This window comes from Trematomus bernacchii, unplaced genomic scaffold (genome assembly GCF_902827165.1).
Source record: "Trematomus bernacchii unplaced genomic scaffold, fTreBer1.1, whole genome shotgun sequence".
NCBI classification, from domain to species: Eukaryota; Metazoa; Chordata; class Actinopteri; order Perciformes; family Nototheniidae; genus Trematomus; species Trematomus bernacchii.
This window is the reverse complement of record NW_022987514.1, coordinates 14,751-33,807: the sequence shown is the minus strand read 5'-3', so window position 1 is coordinate 33,807 and position 19,057 is coordinate 14,751. Positions and strand designations below refer to the sequence as shown.

The window sequence follows — 19,057 nt, the reverse complement described above, 5'->3', positions numbered from 1 at the left end:
ATTATACAACAGATTATTACAATTCAAAATAAAACCAGACAAATGAACATGTGTTCCATGATGAAACATAAGACATCTCATGCTCTATAGACACAGTGTGCTCGCTCTCACAGGGTGGCAGGAAGTGTTTTCTTCTCGCTGCCCCAGCACATTTCGCGACAAAGTGACTCTTATCGCTGAGTGTGTTTTCCTCAGCTGTTATATAATAAATATACTGCAGGCTTTAAAAGCAGCAGGTTCAGGTGTGTGTTGTTCACCTGAAACATGTCTCTCTTCACGTGCACTATCCTCGTCTTCCTCGCGCTCTCCGACTGCAGCTGGGCTGAAGAGCAGATGAGGAGCTTTGTCATATCTTGACTTAAAGTGGACCTATCATGCTATATTTGAATAATATAGTGTAGGACCATACCTATATAAGGCATATTTATACTTTTTTTTTTTTTCAAAATACCAAACAGATCATGCATTTTAGCCATGCCTCATTTTGCTCAATTTGACCATTTCTAGCTCTGGGCAGATTCAGTGAGAACAGCACCATCTACTGGCCTGGCATATGTACTACAGCGTCTCCAGCGCTTTCGAACGGCAATGGCCGTGGCTGTCTCCTCCTGATTGGTGGAGTTGGCCCAATAGCCGTAGCGCCACCGTCCTGACGTCAGGACAGTGTTCAAATCTGGATCAGTTTTTATCAGATCCGTTGCAGCCCCTTTTTTAGAGATTTGGGTATGGAGGAAAATAGAGAGGGTTGTGTTTTCTGACACTTGGTGAGTTCCCTGGAACACCGGGGACACATATTCATGTATAAAAGACGTACAAAAGTGCATTTTGCATGATAGGTCCCCTTTAAATAGAACATTTGATTTTTTTATTTCTGATCTAAAATATTTTTATTGCGTTTCGACAATGCATAAACCAAGGGGTGTCCAAACTACAACCCGGGGGCCACATGCGGCCCGTTGCCCACTTTTAATCGGCCGTCAGCAAATGCTAAAAGTATAAATGAATATCAGAAATGTGTGCTTGTCTTACATTTTACGTTTATTATGTTAAAATAAACTACACAGTATTCACGTGTTAATAAAAGCACTTTTCAAATAAATCTAGTCAATTCAAGTTGGAAACATGTTCTAACATATCTTAGTTGATAAGGAAAAAGCCCAATGACTTGTTTACATAACAAGCTTGAAATAAACCCTTCATATTTCTCCTTATTATAATCAATGTGATGGCTTTGTTTTAAGGGATAAGCTGCCAACAAGATACATGAAACCCTCTGGAGAGCTGTGAGCTGTTTTTCTTAAAGCATATTCAAGTATCAAGCATCATTTACCTACATTTGATTGAGTTTGCTAACTGATAACTGAACTTATGAGGCGATATACCTCGAGTGAGTAGCCCAGCCCTTCGTATATTTCTCTGTATGTGGCCCTCGGGGGGGGAAAGGTTGGGACACCCCTGGGATAAACAGTTAGTCATTCAGAGATGGAAAGCAAAATATATAATGAGACAGGGGTCTGTACTGATTGTATGTACAAAGAACACAAACAAACAATAACAACGACTAAAGTAATTCCCTACATTCACTGCCAGTGAGCCTCAGACACACGATTATTGATCAGGAGCAGAGGAGCATTTTGATATCTGGACTTAACTAGAACAACAGTTTTAATGTTAGGATTATATGGGGCTTAAATGTGTTATTTTTTTAGCCATTAATCTAAAAATCTTGTTTGTTTTCTTTCAAATTGTGCTTGCATTATTGTTTTTCACGACCCCTGTGAAAACTAGATGGTACATAATCAAACTTCACACTTTCATTTGGTACAAAAACATTGATTTAATAATAAGTGAAGATAAAATAATGACTTAATGGGAGAAAGATAGATAGCACATTCACAATAGAAAAGACATATATCACGAGAGAATCTGAATAATACACAATATGAAGGGATACTGAATCATTTGAATGTAAAATCTCTATAAAATGCAGGAATATATAAACATATAATACAGACTACAGAAGGAAATAATAGAAGTTAACTTTTTCTGAATTGCATCCTTCAAAACCAAGAAGATTTGTCATAACGAAATCCAAAATCTAAGACATTTATCACAATATGTGTTGTCAGGATGCTAAAGATGATTCTTCATTTGCACCTGTCGGCCTCCATACTTATCCATGTCAGTTTTGGTTTAAAGTAAACTTCAACACTGTCTCACAGCTAAAAAATACTGCAAAAAAAAAAAAAATGTGTTCTCCATTTACAAAATGATTATACTAAATAACAGCTTTTTTTTTTTAAAGACTTAAAGGTCACCTATCATGCTATTTTTAGGCAATAGCATAGGTCTCAGATATATACAAATATATAAAAAACATGTCTATGAAGTGTTTTGCTCAAAATACCAAACAGATCACCCGTTCTAGCCATGCCTCATATCCCTCTATTTCACTTCCTGTTTCAAAAGTGCTGATTTTGGGTAAAAAGCTTTAAAATAAAAAGGAGGGGGCTGAGCTCATGCGGGACCCGGCAGCTACCGTCTAAACTAAATACTGCGGTGATGAAACGCCATATCATGGATTATCAAGGATTATTTCTGAAACAGTATGGAGCTCAAAGGCTTTCTCTCTTGCCGGTTATACCACAAGGTGAGTTCCTTTTTATTTCCTGCTTCTTCACACACATGCTCTCCAGTACAGGTTAGCTCTGAGTGTTAGCGATGCTAATGTAAACACCGACCATATTACGTCCAAAACAGTCGGGCATTGTTTCTGATAGCAACGTTTCTGATAGGGCCGTGGGTCCACATTTCAGATATTACGTCATATCGGACGCAAATCTGGATCAGCTCCGTTGTTCCCCCGTTTTTAGAGATTTGGGTACGGAGGAAAAGAGAGAGGGTTTTATTTTCTGACGCTGCGTGAGTTCCCCGACACACCGGGGACACATAGTGATGTATAAAAGACATCAGAAAGTGCATTTTGCATGACAGGTCCCCTTTAAGATCGTTCAAACATGAAGAGTTTTTCTCTCAGAAATCTTCCTGCACCGAATCAAGCTTCTGTAAAAGGACATTTAATCATTGCTTCATATATATACATTATATATATATATATTACGTGTATATATTTAACTTTTTATTTACTAATGAGCAGGTTTTCTCTCAGGAGCCGTCTGTCTCTGAGCTCCTGTGGAGGGCCAACAAGGATGTGGGTAAATCAACATGCACATTTATTTATTTATATTTTAGAAGTAGATTATTCTTAACTATATAATATATTGCAAAAAACAACAACAAATATCTCCAAAAAAAGATAGAAACTGCAGAACATTTCCACACGTGTCTAATGTTGGTGGTATGTTTTTATTTTGAATCGGCATATTAAGAGTATTCTTATTTATTCTTTATATTTTATATAAGCTATTCTATAGATATGTTTTAGATATATACATCTTTCTAGTGTTGATATGTATATTTTACTTTTTACATCTGCTAATTGTGAATGCTACCTTCCCATTAATGCATCCCTACTAATGTTTTTTATTAAAATAATATACATAAATGTGTAATTTACTTTTATTTTAATACATTTAAAAATCGTATTGTGTCTATATTTATATGCATTGACTTCGTTCCTCACTGCTAGATCCTGTGATTATATTATTTATACTTATATTATATTGTATTCCTGTCCTCCTGCAGTGCGCACAGATAAGGAACCCCTCGTTATGGATGACATTGCATACGACAGTGAGAGCGAGAGGAACGCTGACCCCTGCACCTCCGCCAGCTGCATGTGGGCGAAATCTGCAGATGGGAAGATCTACGTGCCGTATGTCATCGCCTCGCACTACGGTACGAGACTAAATCAAGTTTTATCTGCAAAGGAGAAGCATAGGTGGGAAGTAACTAAGTAGATTTACTCAAGTACTGTATTTAAGCACCATTTTGAGGTACTTGTACTTTAGTATTTCCATTTGTTGCTACTTTGTCCTTCTACTCCACTACAGTTCAGAGGTAAATGGTGTACTTACTCCACTACATGTATTTAATACCTTTAGTTACTTCACAGATGTGGATGAATGATGTGAAATATAATCAAGTGTTAAATCAGACTTTAGTTCCACCTGGAGTAAATTCACAAGCTACCCTGCAGTATACAAAGTCATTCAAACTAGCTGCACCTTTACCAGCTTTGAGAACACTTTAATGATCAATCATTATAAAACATATCATATATATTATTCTGAAATGGACCAATCTGCACAATGACTACTTTTACTGTCGCTACTTTAACTATATTTTGATGATAATACTTTTCTACTTTTACTTGAGGAACATTTTGAATGCAAGACTTTTACTGAAACAGAGTATTCCTACACTCTGGTACTTCTACTTTTACTCAAGTACAATATCTGAGTACTACTTTTATTTCTCCCACCTCTGAGGAAAAGTCTAAGAACCTGAATGTGACCTTTGACCTAGTTTGACCTCCATTGAACCACAGCTACTTTTACTCAAGTACAAGATCTGAGTACTGAGATTGCACATTTGTTCACTGTCTCATAGCATATTTTAGTTTACTCAGTGCAGACAGGTTGTATTGAATCTTGCAGACACTGCCCTTATTTTAACCTCTTATTCCTTGAGCCAACTCCCTGTTAGAGAACGTGCTATTCAAGCATTGTGTCGCTAACAGGTGAAGGTATGTCACCATTGGTTGACAGTTTTGAAAGGTTGGGCTATTTTGATTCCTTACTGTGTTATCATTAAATAATGCCAGATTAAATTAGAATCTAATACAAAAAGTGGTCATATGAATTACTTACTATTTGTTTAACTTAATTACCTGTGTACTGCAAAATGTACATTCACAATACAAGGCCTTTTTTTGATTTTTTTTCTCCAAATTGTTTTCACTCCCATCTGTACTCTGAGTGGTTTGTTCATATATCATCAATAGCCAGATTTATAGACTGATTATTGATGATTGCGTTAAGGATTATAACATCTGTTTCCCTAAAAAACATGTGGAGAATAGATTTTTCTTAAAGGCTGCTGACAGTTTTTCTGGATTTATGTCGTGGTACAAACCCATATCAAAACTCCCCTCTGTAAAAACCTTTGACTCTAATAAGTCGACAATAAAACAAGAATTTAATAACATTTCTGAACATTTCAGAAAACGTGTACTGTAATAAAAAACAAAGTCATGATGTAAGTGAAACATTTTTTAATTGTAATATTATTCACCATCCACCTCTTTAAAAATAATGACATTTCAAATGATAAGCTCCATCTTATAAACAGAGCATTATTAAAATAGACTTTACAAGCATATTTCATGAAATTTTGATATTTAAAAAACCCTTTATTTATCTCCCAGTCAAACGGGACGTTTGCAGTCAGTTAGTCTCACCTGTACAGGCAGTGCTGGAGTGTGTTCAAGGTGAAGAATGAGATCATAATCATTAGAAGCAGTCCAACCAGTCAGACCGCTCTCACTGACACAGGCTGCAGCCATCAGACACTTAGATTAGCTTAGTTTAGCATATATACTAGGAAAAGGGGGGAAATAGTGAGTGACAAAATACACATTTAAGTGTACTTAATATATCTCTGTACGAAAACTGAAATGAAAAAACAATTTGGCAACTTGTTTTGGTCCCAGCCAAGAAATAGCCCGACCCATAATCCCCTGTTAAACGTCTTATTGATGTTTTTACTCCTCTGATTTGGTATGGATTAAACAAACTGGATTCAGAGCTGCTGATAGGTGGATTTTGTTACCTTTGGACAGGCTGGCTTTGTCTTCCCCTGTTTCCAGTCTTTATGCTAAGCTAAGCTAACCAGTTGACCAGCCTTATCTCTAACAAACATATACAGCAATCTTAATATCTATGATCAGCTGATCCAAGAGGGTTTTAAATAGTTTATAAAGCTTCAGAAGAACCAAATCTATCAGACAAATGTAGTTAAGTAGAAATGGAAATAGTTAAGTACATTTTTTAAAGATACTTTCCCTAAGTTGAGAACTAGTGAAAACTGTACTTCAGTAAGTACATTTAAAAAAACACAAAAAATAACATTCGTTGTTCCTTTTTTTTTTAATCCATTGAGGCTTTTGTTCAAACTTTACAAGCAGTGTGCAGAGAGGGTGGACGCAATACAATTAACATAACACAACAGACAGCTGAGATGTAACATTTTAATTTCCCTGGTTTGTTAAACCACTGCAGCCTAATGTTTAATGATCAGGTATTGTTGATTCTCCAAGTAACTGTCAATACATTTTGTACCAATATACTATAATTCAATAATCAATCCTGAACTTCCCCTTTAAAACACACCAGAGACCCATCATTTTCCCCTCCATTGAAAATTATAAAAATATATATACAGTATTTTACTAATGAAAAAGGAGTGCATTACTTCCACTAGTAATGTGTGCAAGTATGAAACACTTTTTGAACACACAATTCTGAGACAATAAATACTTTTTTTGTCCCCTGACATATAAAGAAGTGGTAAAAGTTTATTTCTGAGTAAATAGTTTTCTGATCACTTCAAGTCATGACGGCAGGTAGTGCAATCCGTAGAATAAACTAGAGTACATTAGAACATACTCATCAGTATTTTATGTGTTTTTATGCGTCTCATCAAGGTGAACCATATGTGATCAGATTCTGAAAAATTAACAATGTGTACAATGTACTTCCCCAGTTGAATACATTTATTACATTTAGTGAGAGTGAATCTTTCTGTAGAAAATCAAATGGTTGTTCTACTCGGTGTGATTGACAGGAGAGATGATCAGAGGGGCAGAGTTTTTACCACCGTTGTTGTTACAGGGACAAAAGTATGGGTAGAGTTTCTCTTTGAAGCAGCAGCCAGTGAAGGAGTAGATCAGAGCTGCAGCATCAACATCATAAAAGGAGACCAGACCCTCCTCATAATCCACAAACACCCCCACCTTCTCAGGCTGAGACTTCAGAGAGAGACGGACTGGAGGATCAGCACCAGCTGTGTACTCATTTTCATTCCTCAACAATATCACCCAGTAACCATTCTGAGGAGTCAGTGTGATCTTTCCCTTCCTGTTGACCGACTCTCTGGCCACTCCTAGATCCCACTCAGTCTTCCCTTTAACCTGAACCTCATAATAAAATCTTCCTGAAGAGAAACTCTGCTTTGCTAAGACACAAGGAGAAGTATCAAATCTCTCTGGATTGTTTGGGAGATTTTTGCTCACATCACCTGGTTTAACTTGTTTTCCATCATCAGACAGGATGAGATAGGGATGTGCTGTATCAGGATCAAGAGTCACCTCCACCTCATACTGCTGGACCCTCTTCAGCTCGAGCAGCTTCTTCATCTGTTTACTGAGCATCTCCTCCAGCTGAGTCACAGCTCTCCTCACAGTCCCCTCATATGAAGGTGGACGGACCCTGACTTCTGTCCAGTTCTTGGTGGGTGGAGCAGCGTTCAGGGACGTGAAGCTTTGGAGGAGGTGGAGCTGGTCTTCAGAGCGTGAGAGCTGCTCCACCTCAGAGCTTCTCTTCTTCAGCTCAGAGATTTCCTGTTCCAGCTCTTTGATGAAGCCTTCAGCCTGTTCCTCTGTCTCTCTCTGCTTCTCTTTGATGGTGTCGATGAGCTCGGCCTGGCTTTCTCTCAACAGACTCCTTCAGAGCGGTGAAGACCTGAACACCATCTGCTATCTCTCTGTCTGCTCCTTCCTTACTGAGCTCCACTGAGCGATTCATCTCCTGAATCTTCAGTCGTCTCTTCTGGATCATCTGCTGAATTTCAGCCTCTGTCTTCCCCAGCTCAGCCTTCTTTCCTTCATATCCTTCTTTCAGAGGAACAACATCATGTGTCTTGTGGTCTAAAACAGTGCAGAGCATGCAGACACACACCTGGTCGGTCTTACAGAACAGCTCCAGCAGTTTATCGTGCTTCACACACATCCTGCCTTCCAGGTTCTCCTCAGGGTCGATCAGCCGATGTTTCTTCAGGCCTGGCCTTGTCAGGTGACGCTCCAGGTGAGTCTCACAGTAGGACTCCAGACACACCAGGCAGGACTTCAGGGCCTTCAGTCTGGTTCCAGTGCAGACGTCACAGGGAACTTCTCCTGGTTTGACAACTTGTTGCTCTGAGCTGCTGCTGCTGGGTTTCTGTTGAGCTGACTGTCTGAACTGAGCAGCCATCTCAGAGATGAAAGTGTTGACCCCGCAGCTCAGGGCTTTATGTTAAAAACCTCTTTGCAGTTGGGGACACTGACTCGGGACATTCCTATCCCAGTGTTCAGTGATGCAGGCTTTTACAGAAGTTGTGTCCACATGGTGTGCTGACTGGATCAGTGAACACATCCAGACAGATGGAGCACAGAAACTGATCTTCAGTCAGCAGACAGCTGGCAGCAGACATGTCTCTTTGAGGACAAAACATGTGAAAAAAACAAAAACTGTAATGTATATATGATTTAATCTCTTGTATCTGTTTGCTATAAGTCAAATAGATGGTGATACTGAACTCTGCTGATGTATCATGATTATGCGGAGGGTGAAAGATTGCTCAAATTTGCAGTTCACTGTTATTGTTAAACGTTAAAAAAATCTCTCTATTTGTTAATAATGTAAATAAATCTGGAAAGTCATAGCAGCATTCAGTTTAAACTCTAAGAAACACAATGTGTAAGCTCTAATACTATTGGGGGATTTTGCCATTGTTGAACAGAGGAGTGAAACCTCCTGCTGAGCATCACTGAAGTTAATACTAGTAAAAAACAGTAAACGTTATCAGCTTCAAAAGGCAGACAGCAGTTACTACAGAAACAGGTTCAAAGCTCAAGGCTACAGTGTGTACAAATGATATAAGATGAAATATCTAATTGTCATGCCTTTTTATAAGCAAAACTTTTAACATAACACCAGATCCCTTGCTTTGGACAGTCCAGAACAAATCTACTATTTAGATTCTACTTTGTTTAATAGAGTCAATTATAAAGATGTTTTCAAATACAGGAAATATGAAAATGAGTATAAGCTAATGCTAGCTTTGACTGTATGCTCTCTAACCTAACTTACACAGAGTTTACATTGTATTGTTGGCTGTTGCTAATGTAAATGTTGAGGTTTTTATCTTAACTGACACATTTATATTGTATTGTAGTGCCGAGAGAAGGGAGACGGAGGCGGTGCATCGAAGGTGCAAATCTGTACTTTATTGCGGAGCAGAAATGCACATGCTGTCGTGTCGCTGCACGAGACAGAAGAGAAAGTGAAAGAGGAGGACACACAGTAGGTACCCCGGAGGGTACCGTCAACATATAGTCCGGGCGGAAACAATACCCCCAACCTGTAGTTCCCGGATTGAATTATGTAACCCCAGTGTATGAATCAGTGATCACTACAGTATAATGTTCTTTATATGAATCCAGCTTTGACTAAATATTTAGTAAGTGATGTGTCTGTAGTGTACTCACCAGTGTTTGCAGAGTCCTGCTGTGTTGTTGAGAAAAAGCTTCTGGATTCAGTTGAGTGTTTCTTCAGAGAAACAGAGACTTGTCTCGGCTGCTGCTCTGCTGTCGCTCAGACAAACTTCAGCTTTCATTTCCGGGAAATTGAAACTCTTCTCTTACAGTGTGGTCCCACCTCTCAGTGGCTGTTTGCCAAGAGGGAGTGGAGGAAGAACTATTGAGGCTTGTTATTTAACTTTGTGACAATGCATTTTACAGCTGATCCAAGAGGCTTTTCAAATATTGTATTGAGCATAAGTAGGAATATGTTCTCAATACATAAAGGACATCTCTTACAAATCTGGAGATTTATAGCTATATTTCACAACGCTGTGTTATGGTCCCTGTTTAAGAGCAGCTGGTGAAACACTTCCTCCTCCCTGAACAGACTGTTTGGAAATGGGTCTTGTAAGAAATATGAGGAGTAAAGGCTTGTGGAGTTATACAATAAACACACAACGTCTAAATCCTCTTATTAGATGCGATATTAATCACAGAGGAACGAACCCGGGAGGAAGACCCGCCCCCCGTCGAGACCGGCCAATAGGAGAGGACTAGAGACTATAACATGATGGACAGGAAAGTACACTCTCTCTCTACCCCGGCCACGCGATAGACAACAGCTTGGAGGAGGCAGCGGCACCCCACGCGAACGGGAGAGCCGCACCACTCTTACACATTCCATTTGTATCACCGTATCATTTGTTTAATTAAATGCTGTTAACTTTTAAATAAGCTTCCTTGGACTCTTTTCAGCTAATCCTGCTCTCAGGTTTAAATCACCTTTAACAGTCTGTACTTAAGTGCCATTTGTTGCTACTTTGTACTTTTACTCCACTACATGTATTTAATACCTTTAGTTACTTTACAGATCTGGATGAATGATGTGAAATATAATCAAGTGCATGGGCGTCGCAGCCATTATATGAGGGTGGGACAAGTCCCCCCCACTTTTTTCAAATAATTAGTTTAGACCCCCCCACTTTTACTATGCGGAAAGTCCGTGAATCGGTCTATCCCACTCGCCGCACTTTGTAGAGCGCTTTGTCAGTGCTTTACTATCAAATGAAATCCATTCCACTTGCTTATTGAGAGAATGCCCAAATCAATGAAACTCCGTACCATGTTTTCACTGCTACTTTGTACCAAGGCAGATTCTCACATAGCGTGCGCATGTTCAAGGAGTGTTGTCATAGTTGGACAGCTCAGGGGCCTCATTTATAACGCCTTGCGTAGGATTGACGTAGGAAGGTTGCTTACGTAGTACAAAGCACAAAAATAGGTACATACATTTTCCATTTTCCGATTCACAAAACATTGCGTACCGGCGAGGGAAGTGCGTACGGCACTCCCTACGCCTGTTTCCCTTGATAAATCACAATCGACTCGTAACGCCCATATTTGCCTATACACAGTCAAAGAAACGCCCATTCATTCATTCCTTTGACTGACTGCATGAAGAAGATCGCAGGAAATTACGATATAGAACAGCTAAAAAAGACATCTCACACCGTGTCAGATTTTGGTTATTGTGGGGAGGTCGAGATAAATCATATTGTTTGGTGGATGCAGTTTGAACCAGAGTAGCAGCATGGAGGTCGGATCGTCACCAAAATAAATAAATAAGTGGTCCGAAAAAAGTTAATGACAAAAAAAATACACATAACCTAACCTTCCTCAGGCAGTGTGTTGTCCCGGGGACAGGAGACACCCCCTTGATGAGAACTGTAAGAAATGATGGGGGGAATCCCTCCGGAGTGGAGTCATGACGACTGGATCTGAATTATTTTGTTGTATTTGGTGGTTTGTGTTCCAGCTGTCGATCAGCAAACTATATATCCATAATCCACCAGTTAAAGGAAATACAACTAATGTGTTGTGTTATATTAGCTGTACAATTTACCGCATATGGTGTTCTTAGTTTCCATACCTCCTGTGTTTTACGAGCGACTTATCAAGTCTTGGCAAACGGCATAAAACACGATTAAACGTGATAGTATATAAAACCATGCTCGTATCTACAACCTATAGAAATGCAAAACGGCGTCAGTTTAGACGTAATTCTGTCCTCCTGCTTACCGCATCATTTATGAGAAAACATTTCATAACATTAACACAACATATTCGAGGTGGTTTTAAATAGCATATCCGTATTTATTTATTTCTCCAAGTTATGTTTTTGTGTGCACTGAGGAGTCTCAAACAGGCGTTTGTTTAATCATTTAAAGATTGGCTTTAATCAATGTTTGAAAATGAATTCTTCATATTTGATAAATGAGAGGTAACATTTTATTTATGGTATTATTTCCACATATTTCTCTCCATTCTTCCTTCTGCCAACGGTGTCGCAGTTTCTCGTCTCTCCCGTTTGTGTGCTTAGTGCATACGCATGGGTTAGAGTTTGCATGGAGGACAGCACATTTTCCCGTCAAGTTAGTATTTTATAAATCGCAAACATTGCGTAGAAACTGGCGTACGCCATTTTTTTAGCGTATATCCCTTTATAAATGAGGCCCCAGATCTGTTGTATGAAGCGATGCTGGTAGCGGAGGTAAGGCACACACACCAAATGTTCAGGAAATGGTTAATACAGCGAAAATCAAAGCTGACGATCTCTTGGTTTGATATGTTTTCTCCCCCAGACAACATGGACATAAGAACATTTTTTTCAAAGAAGAGGAAAGTAAGTCATCAGCTGGTAGCAGTTAATCAGTTAACAGTGATGGCGGCGTCTCACTTCTGGAGAGGAGTTTCGTCTTTATGTCATGATAGAGAGATACAAATACTGAATAGTTTAGATGAGAAAAGGCATCGAAATGCCAGGTTACTAGTATTTATCATGTAAACAGGGAACATGAATAACCCGATCTCTCTGTGCTCATGTAAACACCATATCCCCAATATGATCATAACCGGGATAATACTCATAAACGGCTTACTGATGTCCATGTAGAGACGCAGTCAGTGTGTTTTACTGGAGCCTCAGTTCGATAAGAGATTATTTTCTGAATTCTTTAACTTATGTACTCTCTCTCAAAATGGTAATGTGCATTATGTTTTAATTATACTTATCATTCAGAAGCTTTTTGTGTGTGTTTATGTTTTACTGAGTGCTTATAGGCTATTTCCATCCCAGTATTCAGTTAACTATTTATTTTCTGTGCACATTACATAGACTAGCTAATATTCTACCTACTGCTTGGGACTTTGAGTCTTCAAAATGTCCAATGTCACAGACTGGGACTTACTTTAGAGTCAGTTGTATTTACATTCAGTATGACTTGTTATGATTCAATGTGAAAGAGTATACTGCTCAATAAATAATGATCACTTCACCACCTCTCTTGACATCTAGGCACTTGAGAGTGAGTCAGAGGCAGAATACAGGGACAGTGGAGAGAGGTCCATTGCTGAGGTGAGTGATGAAAGGGAAATGACAGTTGAGAGTAAATTGTGATGTGGACTCTCATCCCAGGATTTTAAGGAAATCAGTGGGGATATTGAACAGGAAACATTTCAGTCAAGGGGCATCATATGACCAATATAGACAGAAGAGCAACATTTATTTGAACATTTAAGTCAATGATACCATTCCTATGCATCGGGTCTGAAACCGCGCCCTATTATGCACATTTTCAGGTGTATCTTGTAAGGTTAAGATCCCTCACAAGTGCAAATACTCAGTTGTTAAGTCAATTAGTTTGTCATTCAGCACAGAAGAAACAACCTGATACACTACTTCCGTATAATTCAATGAACACACATTGAAATATAACCTTTGACCTCATTTCACACAGTACAACTGAAGTATTCTTAGACATATTGTGTGAGTTGGGACGTACTATGAGATTGCACATTTGTTCACTGTCTCATAGCATATTTTAGTTTACTCAGTGCAGACAGGTTGTATTGAATCTTGCAGACACTGCCCTTATTTTAACCTCTTATTCCTTGAGCCAACTCCCTGTTAGAGAACGTGCTATTCAAGCATTGTGTCGCTAACAGGTGAAGGTATGTCACCATTGGTTGACAGTTTTGAAAGGTTGGGCTATTTTGATTCCTTACTATGTTATCATTAAATAATGCCAGATTGAATTAGAATCTAATACAAAAAGTGGTCATATGAATGAGTTACTATTTGTTTTACTTAATTACCTGTGTACTGCAAAATGTAAATTCACAATACAAGGCCTTTTTTAATTTTTTTCTCAAAACTAGTTTCACTCCCATCTGTACTCTGAGTGGTTTGTTCATATATCATCAATAGCCAGATTTATAGACTGATTATTGATGATTGCGTTAAGGATTATAACATCTGTTTCCCTAAAAAACATGTGGAGAATAGATTTTTCTTAAAGGCTGCTGACAGTTTTTCTGGATTTATGTAGTGGTACAAACCCATATCAAAACTCCCCTCTGTAAAAACCTTTGACTCTAATAAGTCGACAATAAAACAAGAATTTGATCCTGGTTTTAACCAGTGTACACATTTCTGTGCTGTTTCTGTATGCATTAGTATATTTAAAGATAACATTTCAGAAAACGTGTACTGTAATAAAAAACAAAGTCATGATGTGAGTGAAACATTTTTAATTGTAATATTATTCACCATCCACCTCTTTAAAAATAATGACATTTCAAATGATAAGCTCCATCTTATAAACAGGGCATTAATAAAATAGACTTTACAAGCATATTTCATGCAATTTTGATATTTAAAAAACCCTTTATTTATCTCCCAGTCAGACGGGACGTTTGCAGTCAGTTAGTCTCACCTGTACAGGCAGTGCTGGAGTGTGTTCAAGGTGAAGAATGAGATCATAATCATTAGAAGCAGTCCAACCAGTCAGACCGCTCTCACTGACACAGGCTGCAGCCATCAGACACTTAGATTAGCTTAGTTTAGCATATATACTAGGAAAAGGGGGAAATAGTTAGTGACAAAATACACATTTAAGTGTACTTAATATATCTCTGTAAGAAAACTGAAATGTAAAAACAATTTGGCAACTTGTTTAGGTCCCAGTCAAGAAATAGCCCGACCCATAATCCCCTGTTAAACGTCTTATTGATGTTTTTTACTCCTCTGATTTGGTATGGATTAAACAAACTGGATTCAGAGCTGCTGATAGGTGGATTTTGTTACCTTTGGACAGGCTGGCTTTGTCTTCCCCTGTTTCCAGTCTTTATGCTAAGCTAAGCTAACCAGTTGACCAGCCTTATCTCTAACAAACATATACAGCAATCTTAATATCTATGATCAGCTGATCCAAGAGGGTTTTAAATAGTTTATAAAGCTTCAGAAGAACCAAATCTATCAGACAAATGTAGTTAAGTAGAAATGGAAATAGTTAAGTACATTTTTTAAAGATACTTTCCCTAAGTTGAGAACTAGTGAAAACTGTACTTCAGTAAGTACATTTAAAAAAACACAAAAAATAACATTCGTTGTTCTTTATTTTTTAATCCATTGAGGCTTTGTTCAAACTTTACAAGCAGTGTGCAGAGAGGTGGACGCAATACAATTAACATAACACAACAGACAGCTGAGATGTAACATTTACATTTCCCCTGGTTTGTTAAACCACTGCAGCCTAATGTTTAATGATCAGATATTGTTGATTCTCCAAGTAACTGTCAATACATTTTGTACCAATATACTATAATTCAATAATCAATCCTGAACTTCCCCTTTAAAACACACCAGAGACCCATCATTTTCCCCTCAATTGAAAATTATAAAAAGAGATATATATACAGTATTTTACTAATGAAAAAGGAGTGCATTACTTCCACTAGTAATGTGTGCAAGTATGAAACACTTTTTGAACACACAATTCTGAGACAATAAATACTTTTCTTGTCCCCCTGACATATAAAGAAGTGGCAAAAGTTTATTTCTGAGTAAATAGTTTTCTGATCACTTCAAGTCATGACGGCAGGAAGTGCAATCCGTAGAATAAACTAGAGTACATTAGAACATACTCATCAGTATTTTATGTGTTTTTATGCGTCTCATCAAGGTGAACCATATGTGATCAGATTCTGAAACATTAACAATGTGTACAATGTACTTCCCCAGTTGAATACATTTATTACATTTAGTGAGAGTGACTCTTTCTGTAGAAAATCAAATGGTTGTTCTACTCAGTGTGATTGACAGGAGAGATGATCAGAAGGGCAGAGTTTTTACCACCATAATTCAGACTGGGACTAAAGTATGGGTAGAGTTTCTCTTTGAAGCAGCAGCCAGTGAAGGAGTAGATCAGAGCTGCAGCATCAACATCATAACAGGAGACCAGACCCTCCTCATAATCCACAAACACCCCCACCTTCTCAGGCTGAGACTTCAGAGAGAGACGGACTGGAGTACCAGCACCAGCTGTGTACTCATTTTCATTCCTCAACCCTATCATCCAGTAACCTTTCTGAGGAGTCAGTGTGATCTTTCCCTTCCTGTTGATCGACTCTCTGGCCACTCCTAAATCCCAGTCAGTCTTCCCTTTAACCTGAACCTCGTAATAAAATCTTCCTGAAGAGAAACTCTGCTTTGCTAAAACACTGACACAATAATCAAATCTCTCTGGATTGTCTGGGAGATTCTTCCTCACATCACCTTGTTTAACTTGTTTTCCATCATCAGACAGGATGAGTCTGGGATGTGCTGTATCAGGATCAAGAGCCACCTCCACCTCATACTGCTGGACCCTCTTCAGCTCCACCTCAAGCAGCTTCTTCATCTGTTTACTGAGCGTCTCCTCCAGCTGAGTCACAGCTCTCCTCACAGTCCCCTCATATGAAGGTGGATGGACCCTGACTTCTGTCCAGTTCTTGGTGGGTGGAGCAGCGTTCAGGGACGTGAAGCTTTGGAGGAGGTGGAGCTGGTCTTCAGAGCGTGACAGCTGCTCCACCTCAGAGCTTCTCTTCTTCAGCTCAGAGATTTCCTGTTCCAGCTCTTTGATGAAGCCTTCAGCCTGTTCCTCTGTCTCTCTCTGCTTCTCTTTGATCGTGTCGATGAGCTCGGCCTGGCTTCTCTCAACAGACTCCTTCAGAGCGGTGAAGACCTGAACACCATCTGCTATCTCTCTGTCTGCTCCTTCCTTACTGAGCTCCACTGAGCGATTCATCTCCTGAATCTTCAGTCGTCTCTTCTGGATCATCTGCTGAATTTCAGCCTCTGTCTTCCCCAGCTCAGCCTTCTTTCCTTCATATCCTTCTTTCAGAGGAACAACATCATGTGTCTTGTGGTCTAAAAGAGTGCAGAGCATGCAGACACACACCTGGTCGGTCTTACAGAACAGCTCCAGCAGTTTATCGTGCTTCACACACATCCTGCCTTCCAGGTTCTCCACAGGGTCGATCAGCTGATGTTTCTTCAGGCCTGCCCTTGTCAGGTGAGGCTCCAGGTGAGTCTCACAGTAGGAGGCCAGACACACCAGGCAGGACTTCAGGGCCTTCAGTCTGGTTCCAGTGCAGACGTCACAGGGAACTTCTCCTGGTTTGACAACTTGTTGCTCTGAGCTGCTGCTGCTGGCTTTCTGTTGAGCTGACTGTCTGAACTGAGCAGCCATCTCAGAGATGAAAGTGTTGACCAGCATTTCAGGCCTTGTGTGGAATAACTTTTTACAGTTAGGACACTGATAGGGGACTTTAGTATCCCAGTGTTCAGAGATGCAGGCTTTACAGAAGTTGTGTCCACATGGTGTGCTGACTGGATCAGTGAACACATCCAGACAGATGGAGCACAGAAACTGATCTTCAGTCAGCAGACAGCTGGCAGCACACATGTCTCTCTGGGGACAAAACGTGTGAAAAAAACAAAAACTGTAATGTATATATTATTTAATCTCTTGTATCTGTTTGCTATAAGTCAAATAGATGGTGATACTGAACTCTGCTGATGTATCATGATTATGCGGAGGGTGAAAGATTGCTCAAATGTGCAGTACACTGTTATTGTTAAATGTTAAAAAAATATCTCTGTTTGTTAATATTATATATATATCTGGAAAATCATAGCAGCATTCAGTTTAAACTCTAAGAAACACAATGTGGAAGCTCTAATACTGTTGGGGGATTTTGCCGTTTTTGAACAGAGGAGTGAAACCTCCTGCTGAGCATCACTGAAGTTAATACTAGTTGTTGTTGTCGTTTGCTGTGCTGAAGCGCAATCATCCTTGTACATTACTGTTTTATATACAGTACTGTATTCACTGTATTTATTATTATCTGTGTATTTATTCTTATTTATACATTTCCCATCTATTTACCTTTATTTTTGTATCATTTATTTTGTACATACTTCTGATAATTGTGTATATAACTGACTGTTTTGCACTCTGGTTAGACCCTCCTTCATTTCGTTACACTTTGCTTGCATTTTGTAATGACAATAAAGTAATCTGATCTAATCTAAAAAACAGTAAACGTTATCAGCTTCAAAAGGCAGACAGCAGTTACTACAGAAACAGGTTCAAAGCTCAAGGCTACTAACCACAGTGTGTACAAATGATATAAGATGAAATATCTAATTGTCATGCCTTTTTATAAGCAACACTTGTAACATAACACCAGATCCCTTGCTTTGGACAGTCCAGAACAAATCTAATATTTAGATTCTACTTTGTTTAATAGAGTCAATTATAAAAATGTTTTCAAATACAGGAAATATGAAAATTAGCATAAGCTAATGCTAGCTTTGACTGTATGCTCTCTAGCCTAACTTAACCAGAGTTTACATTGTATTGTTGGCTGTTGCTAATGTAAATGTTGAGGTTTTTATCTTAACTGACACATTTATATTGTATAATATTCTTTATATGGTAAAATGGATGTACTGTAATACAGTCAGATTCTGATTTGAATCCAACTTTGACTAAATATTTAGTAAGTGATGTGTCTGTAGTGTACTCACCAGTGTTTGCAGAGTCCTGCTGTGTTGTTGAGAAGAAGCTTCTGGATTCAGTTGAGTGTTTCTTCAGAGAAACAGAGACTTGTCTCGGCTGCTGCTTTGCTGTCGCTCAGACAAACTTCAACTTTGATTTCCGGGAAATGGAAACTCTTCTCTTACAGTGTGGTCCCACCTCTCAGTGGCTGTTTGCCAAGAGGGAGTGGAGGAAGAACTGTTGAGGCTTGTTATTTAACTTTGTGACGATGCGTTTTTCAGCTGATCCAAGAGGCTTTTCAAATAGTGTATTGAGCATAAGTAGGAATATGTTCTCAATACATAAAGGACATCTCTTTACACATCTGGAGATTTATAGCTATATTTCACAACGCTGTGTTATGGTCCCTGTTTAAGAGCAGCTGGTGAAACACTTCCTCCTCCCTGAACAGACTGTTTGAAAATGGGTCTTGTAAGAAATATGAGGAGTAAAGGCTTGTGGAGTTATACAATAAACACACAACGTCTAAATCCTCTTATTAGATGCGATATTATTCACAGAGGAACGAACCCGGGAGGAAGACCCGCCCCCCGTCGAGACCGGCCAATAGGAGAGGACTATAGACTATAACATATGATGGACAGGAAAAAAC

The 19,057-nt window shown here is 38.9% G+C and overlaps 1 protein-coding gene and 1 pseudogene across 1 annotated transcript; both read right to left on the bottom strand.

The window, feature by feature from the left end:
* Positions 1–6,143: 6,143 nt before the first annotated feature.
* LOC117470732 lies at positions 6,144–9,625 on the bottom strand (annotated as a pseudogene).
* A 5,368-nt stretch (positions 9,626–14,993) lies between these two features.
* Positions 14,994–18,550, bottom strand: LOC117470726 (E3 ubiquitin-protein ligase TRIM21-like). The gene is made up of 2 exons (XM_034115566.1): positions 18,435–18,550; positions 14,994–17,313 (listed from the first exon to the last, which is right to left on the bottom strand). The coding sequence occupies exon 2, from the start codon at positions 17,305–17,307 to the stop codon at positions 15,664–15,666; it is 1,644 nt and encodes a 547-aa protein (XP_033971457.1). The 5' UTR covers positions 17,308–17,313; positions 18,435–18,550; the 3' UTR covers positions 14,994–15,663.
* Between the last annotated feature and the right edge of the window lie 507 nt (positions 18,551–19,057).

What these genes read in the sequence shown, in the direction of transcription:
- LOC117470726 (XM_034115566.1), bottom strand. Translation starts at nt 17,307, where the DNA reads ATGTGTGCTGCCAGCTGTCTGCTGACTGAAGATCAGTTTCTGTGCTCC.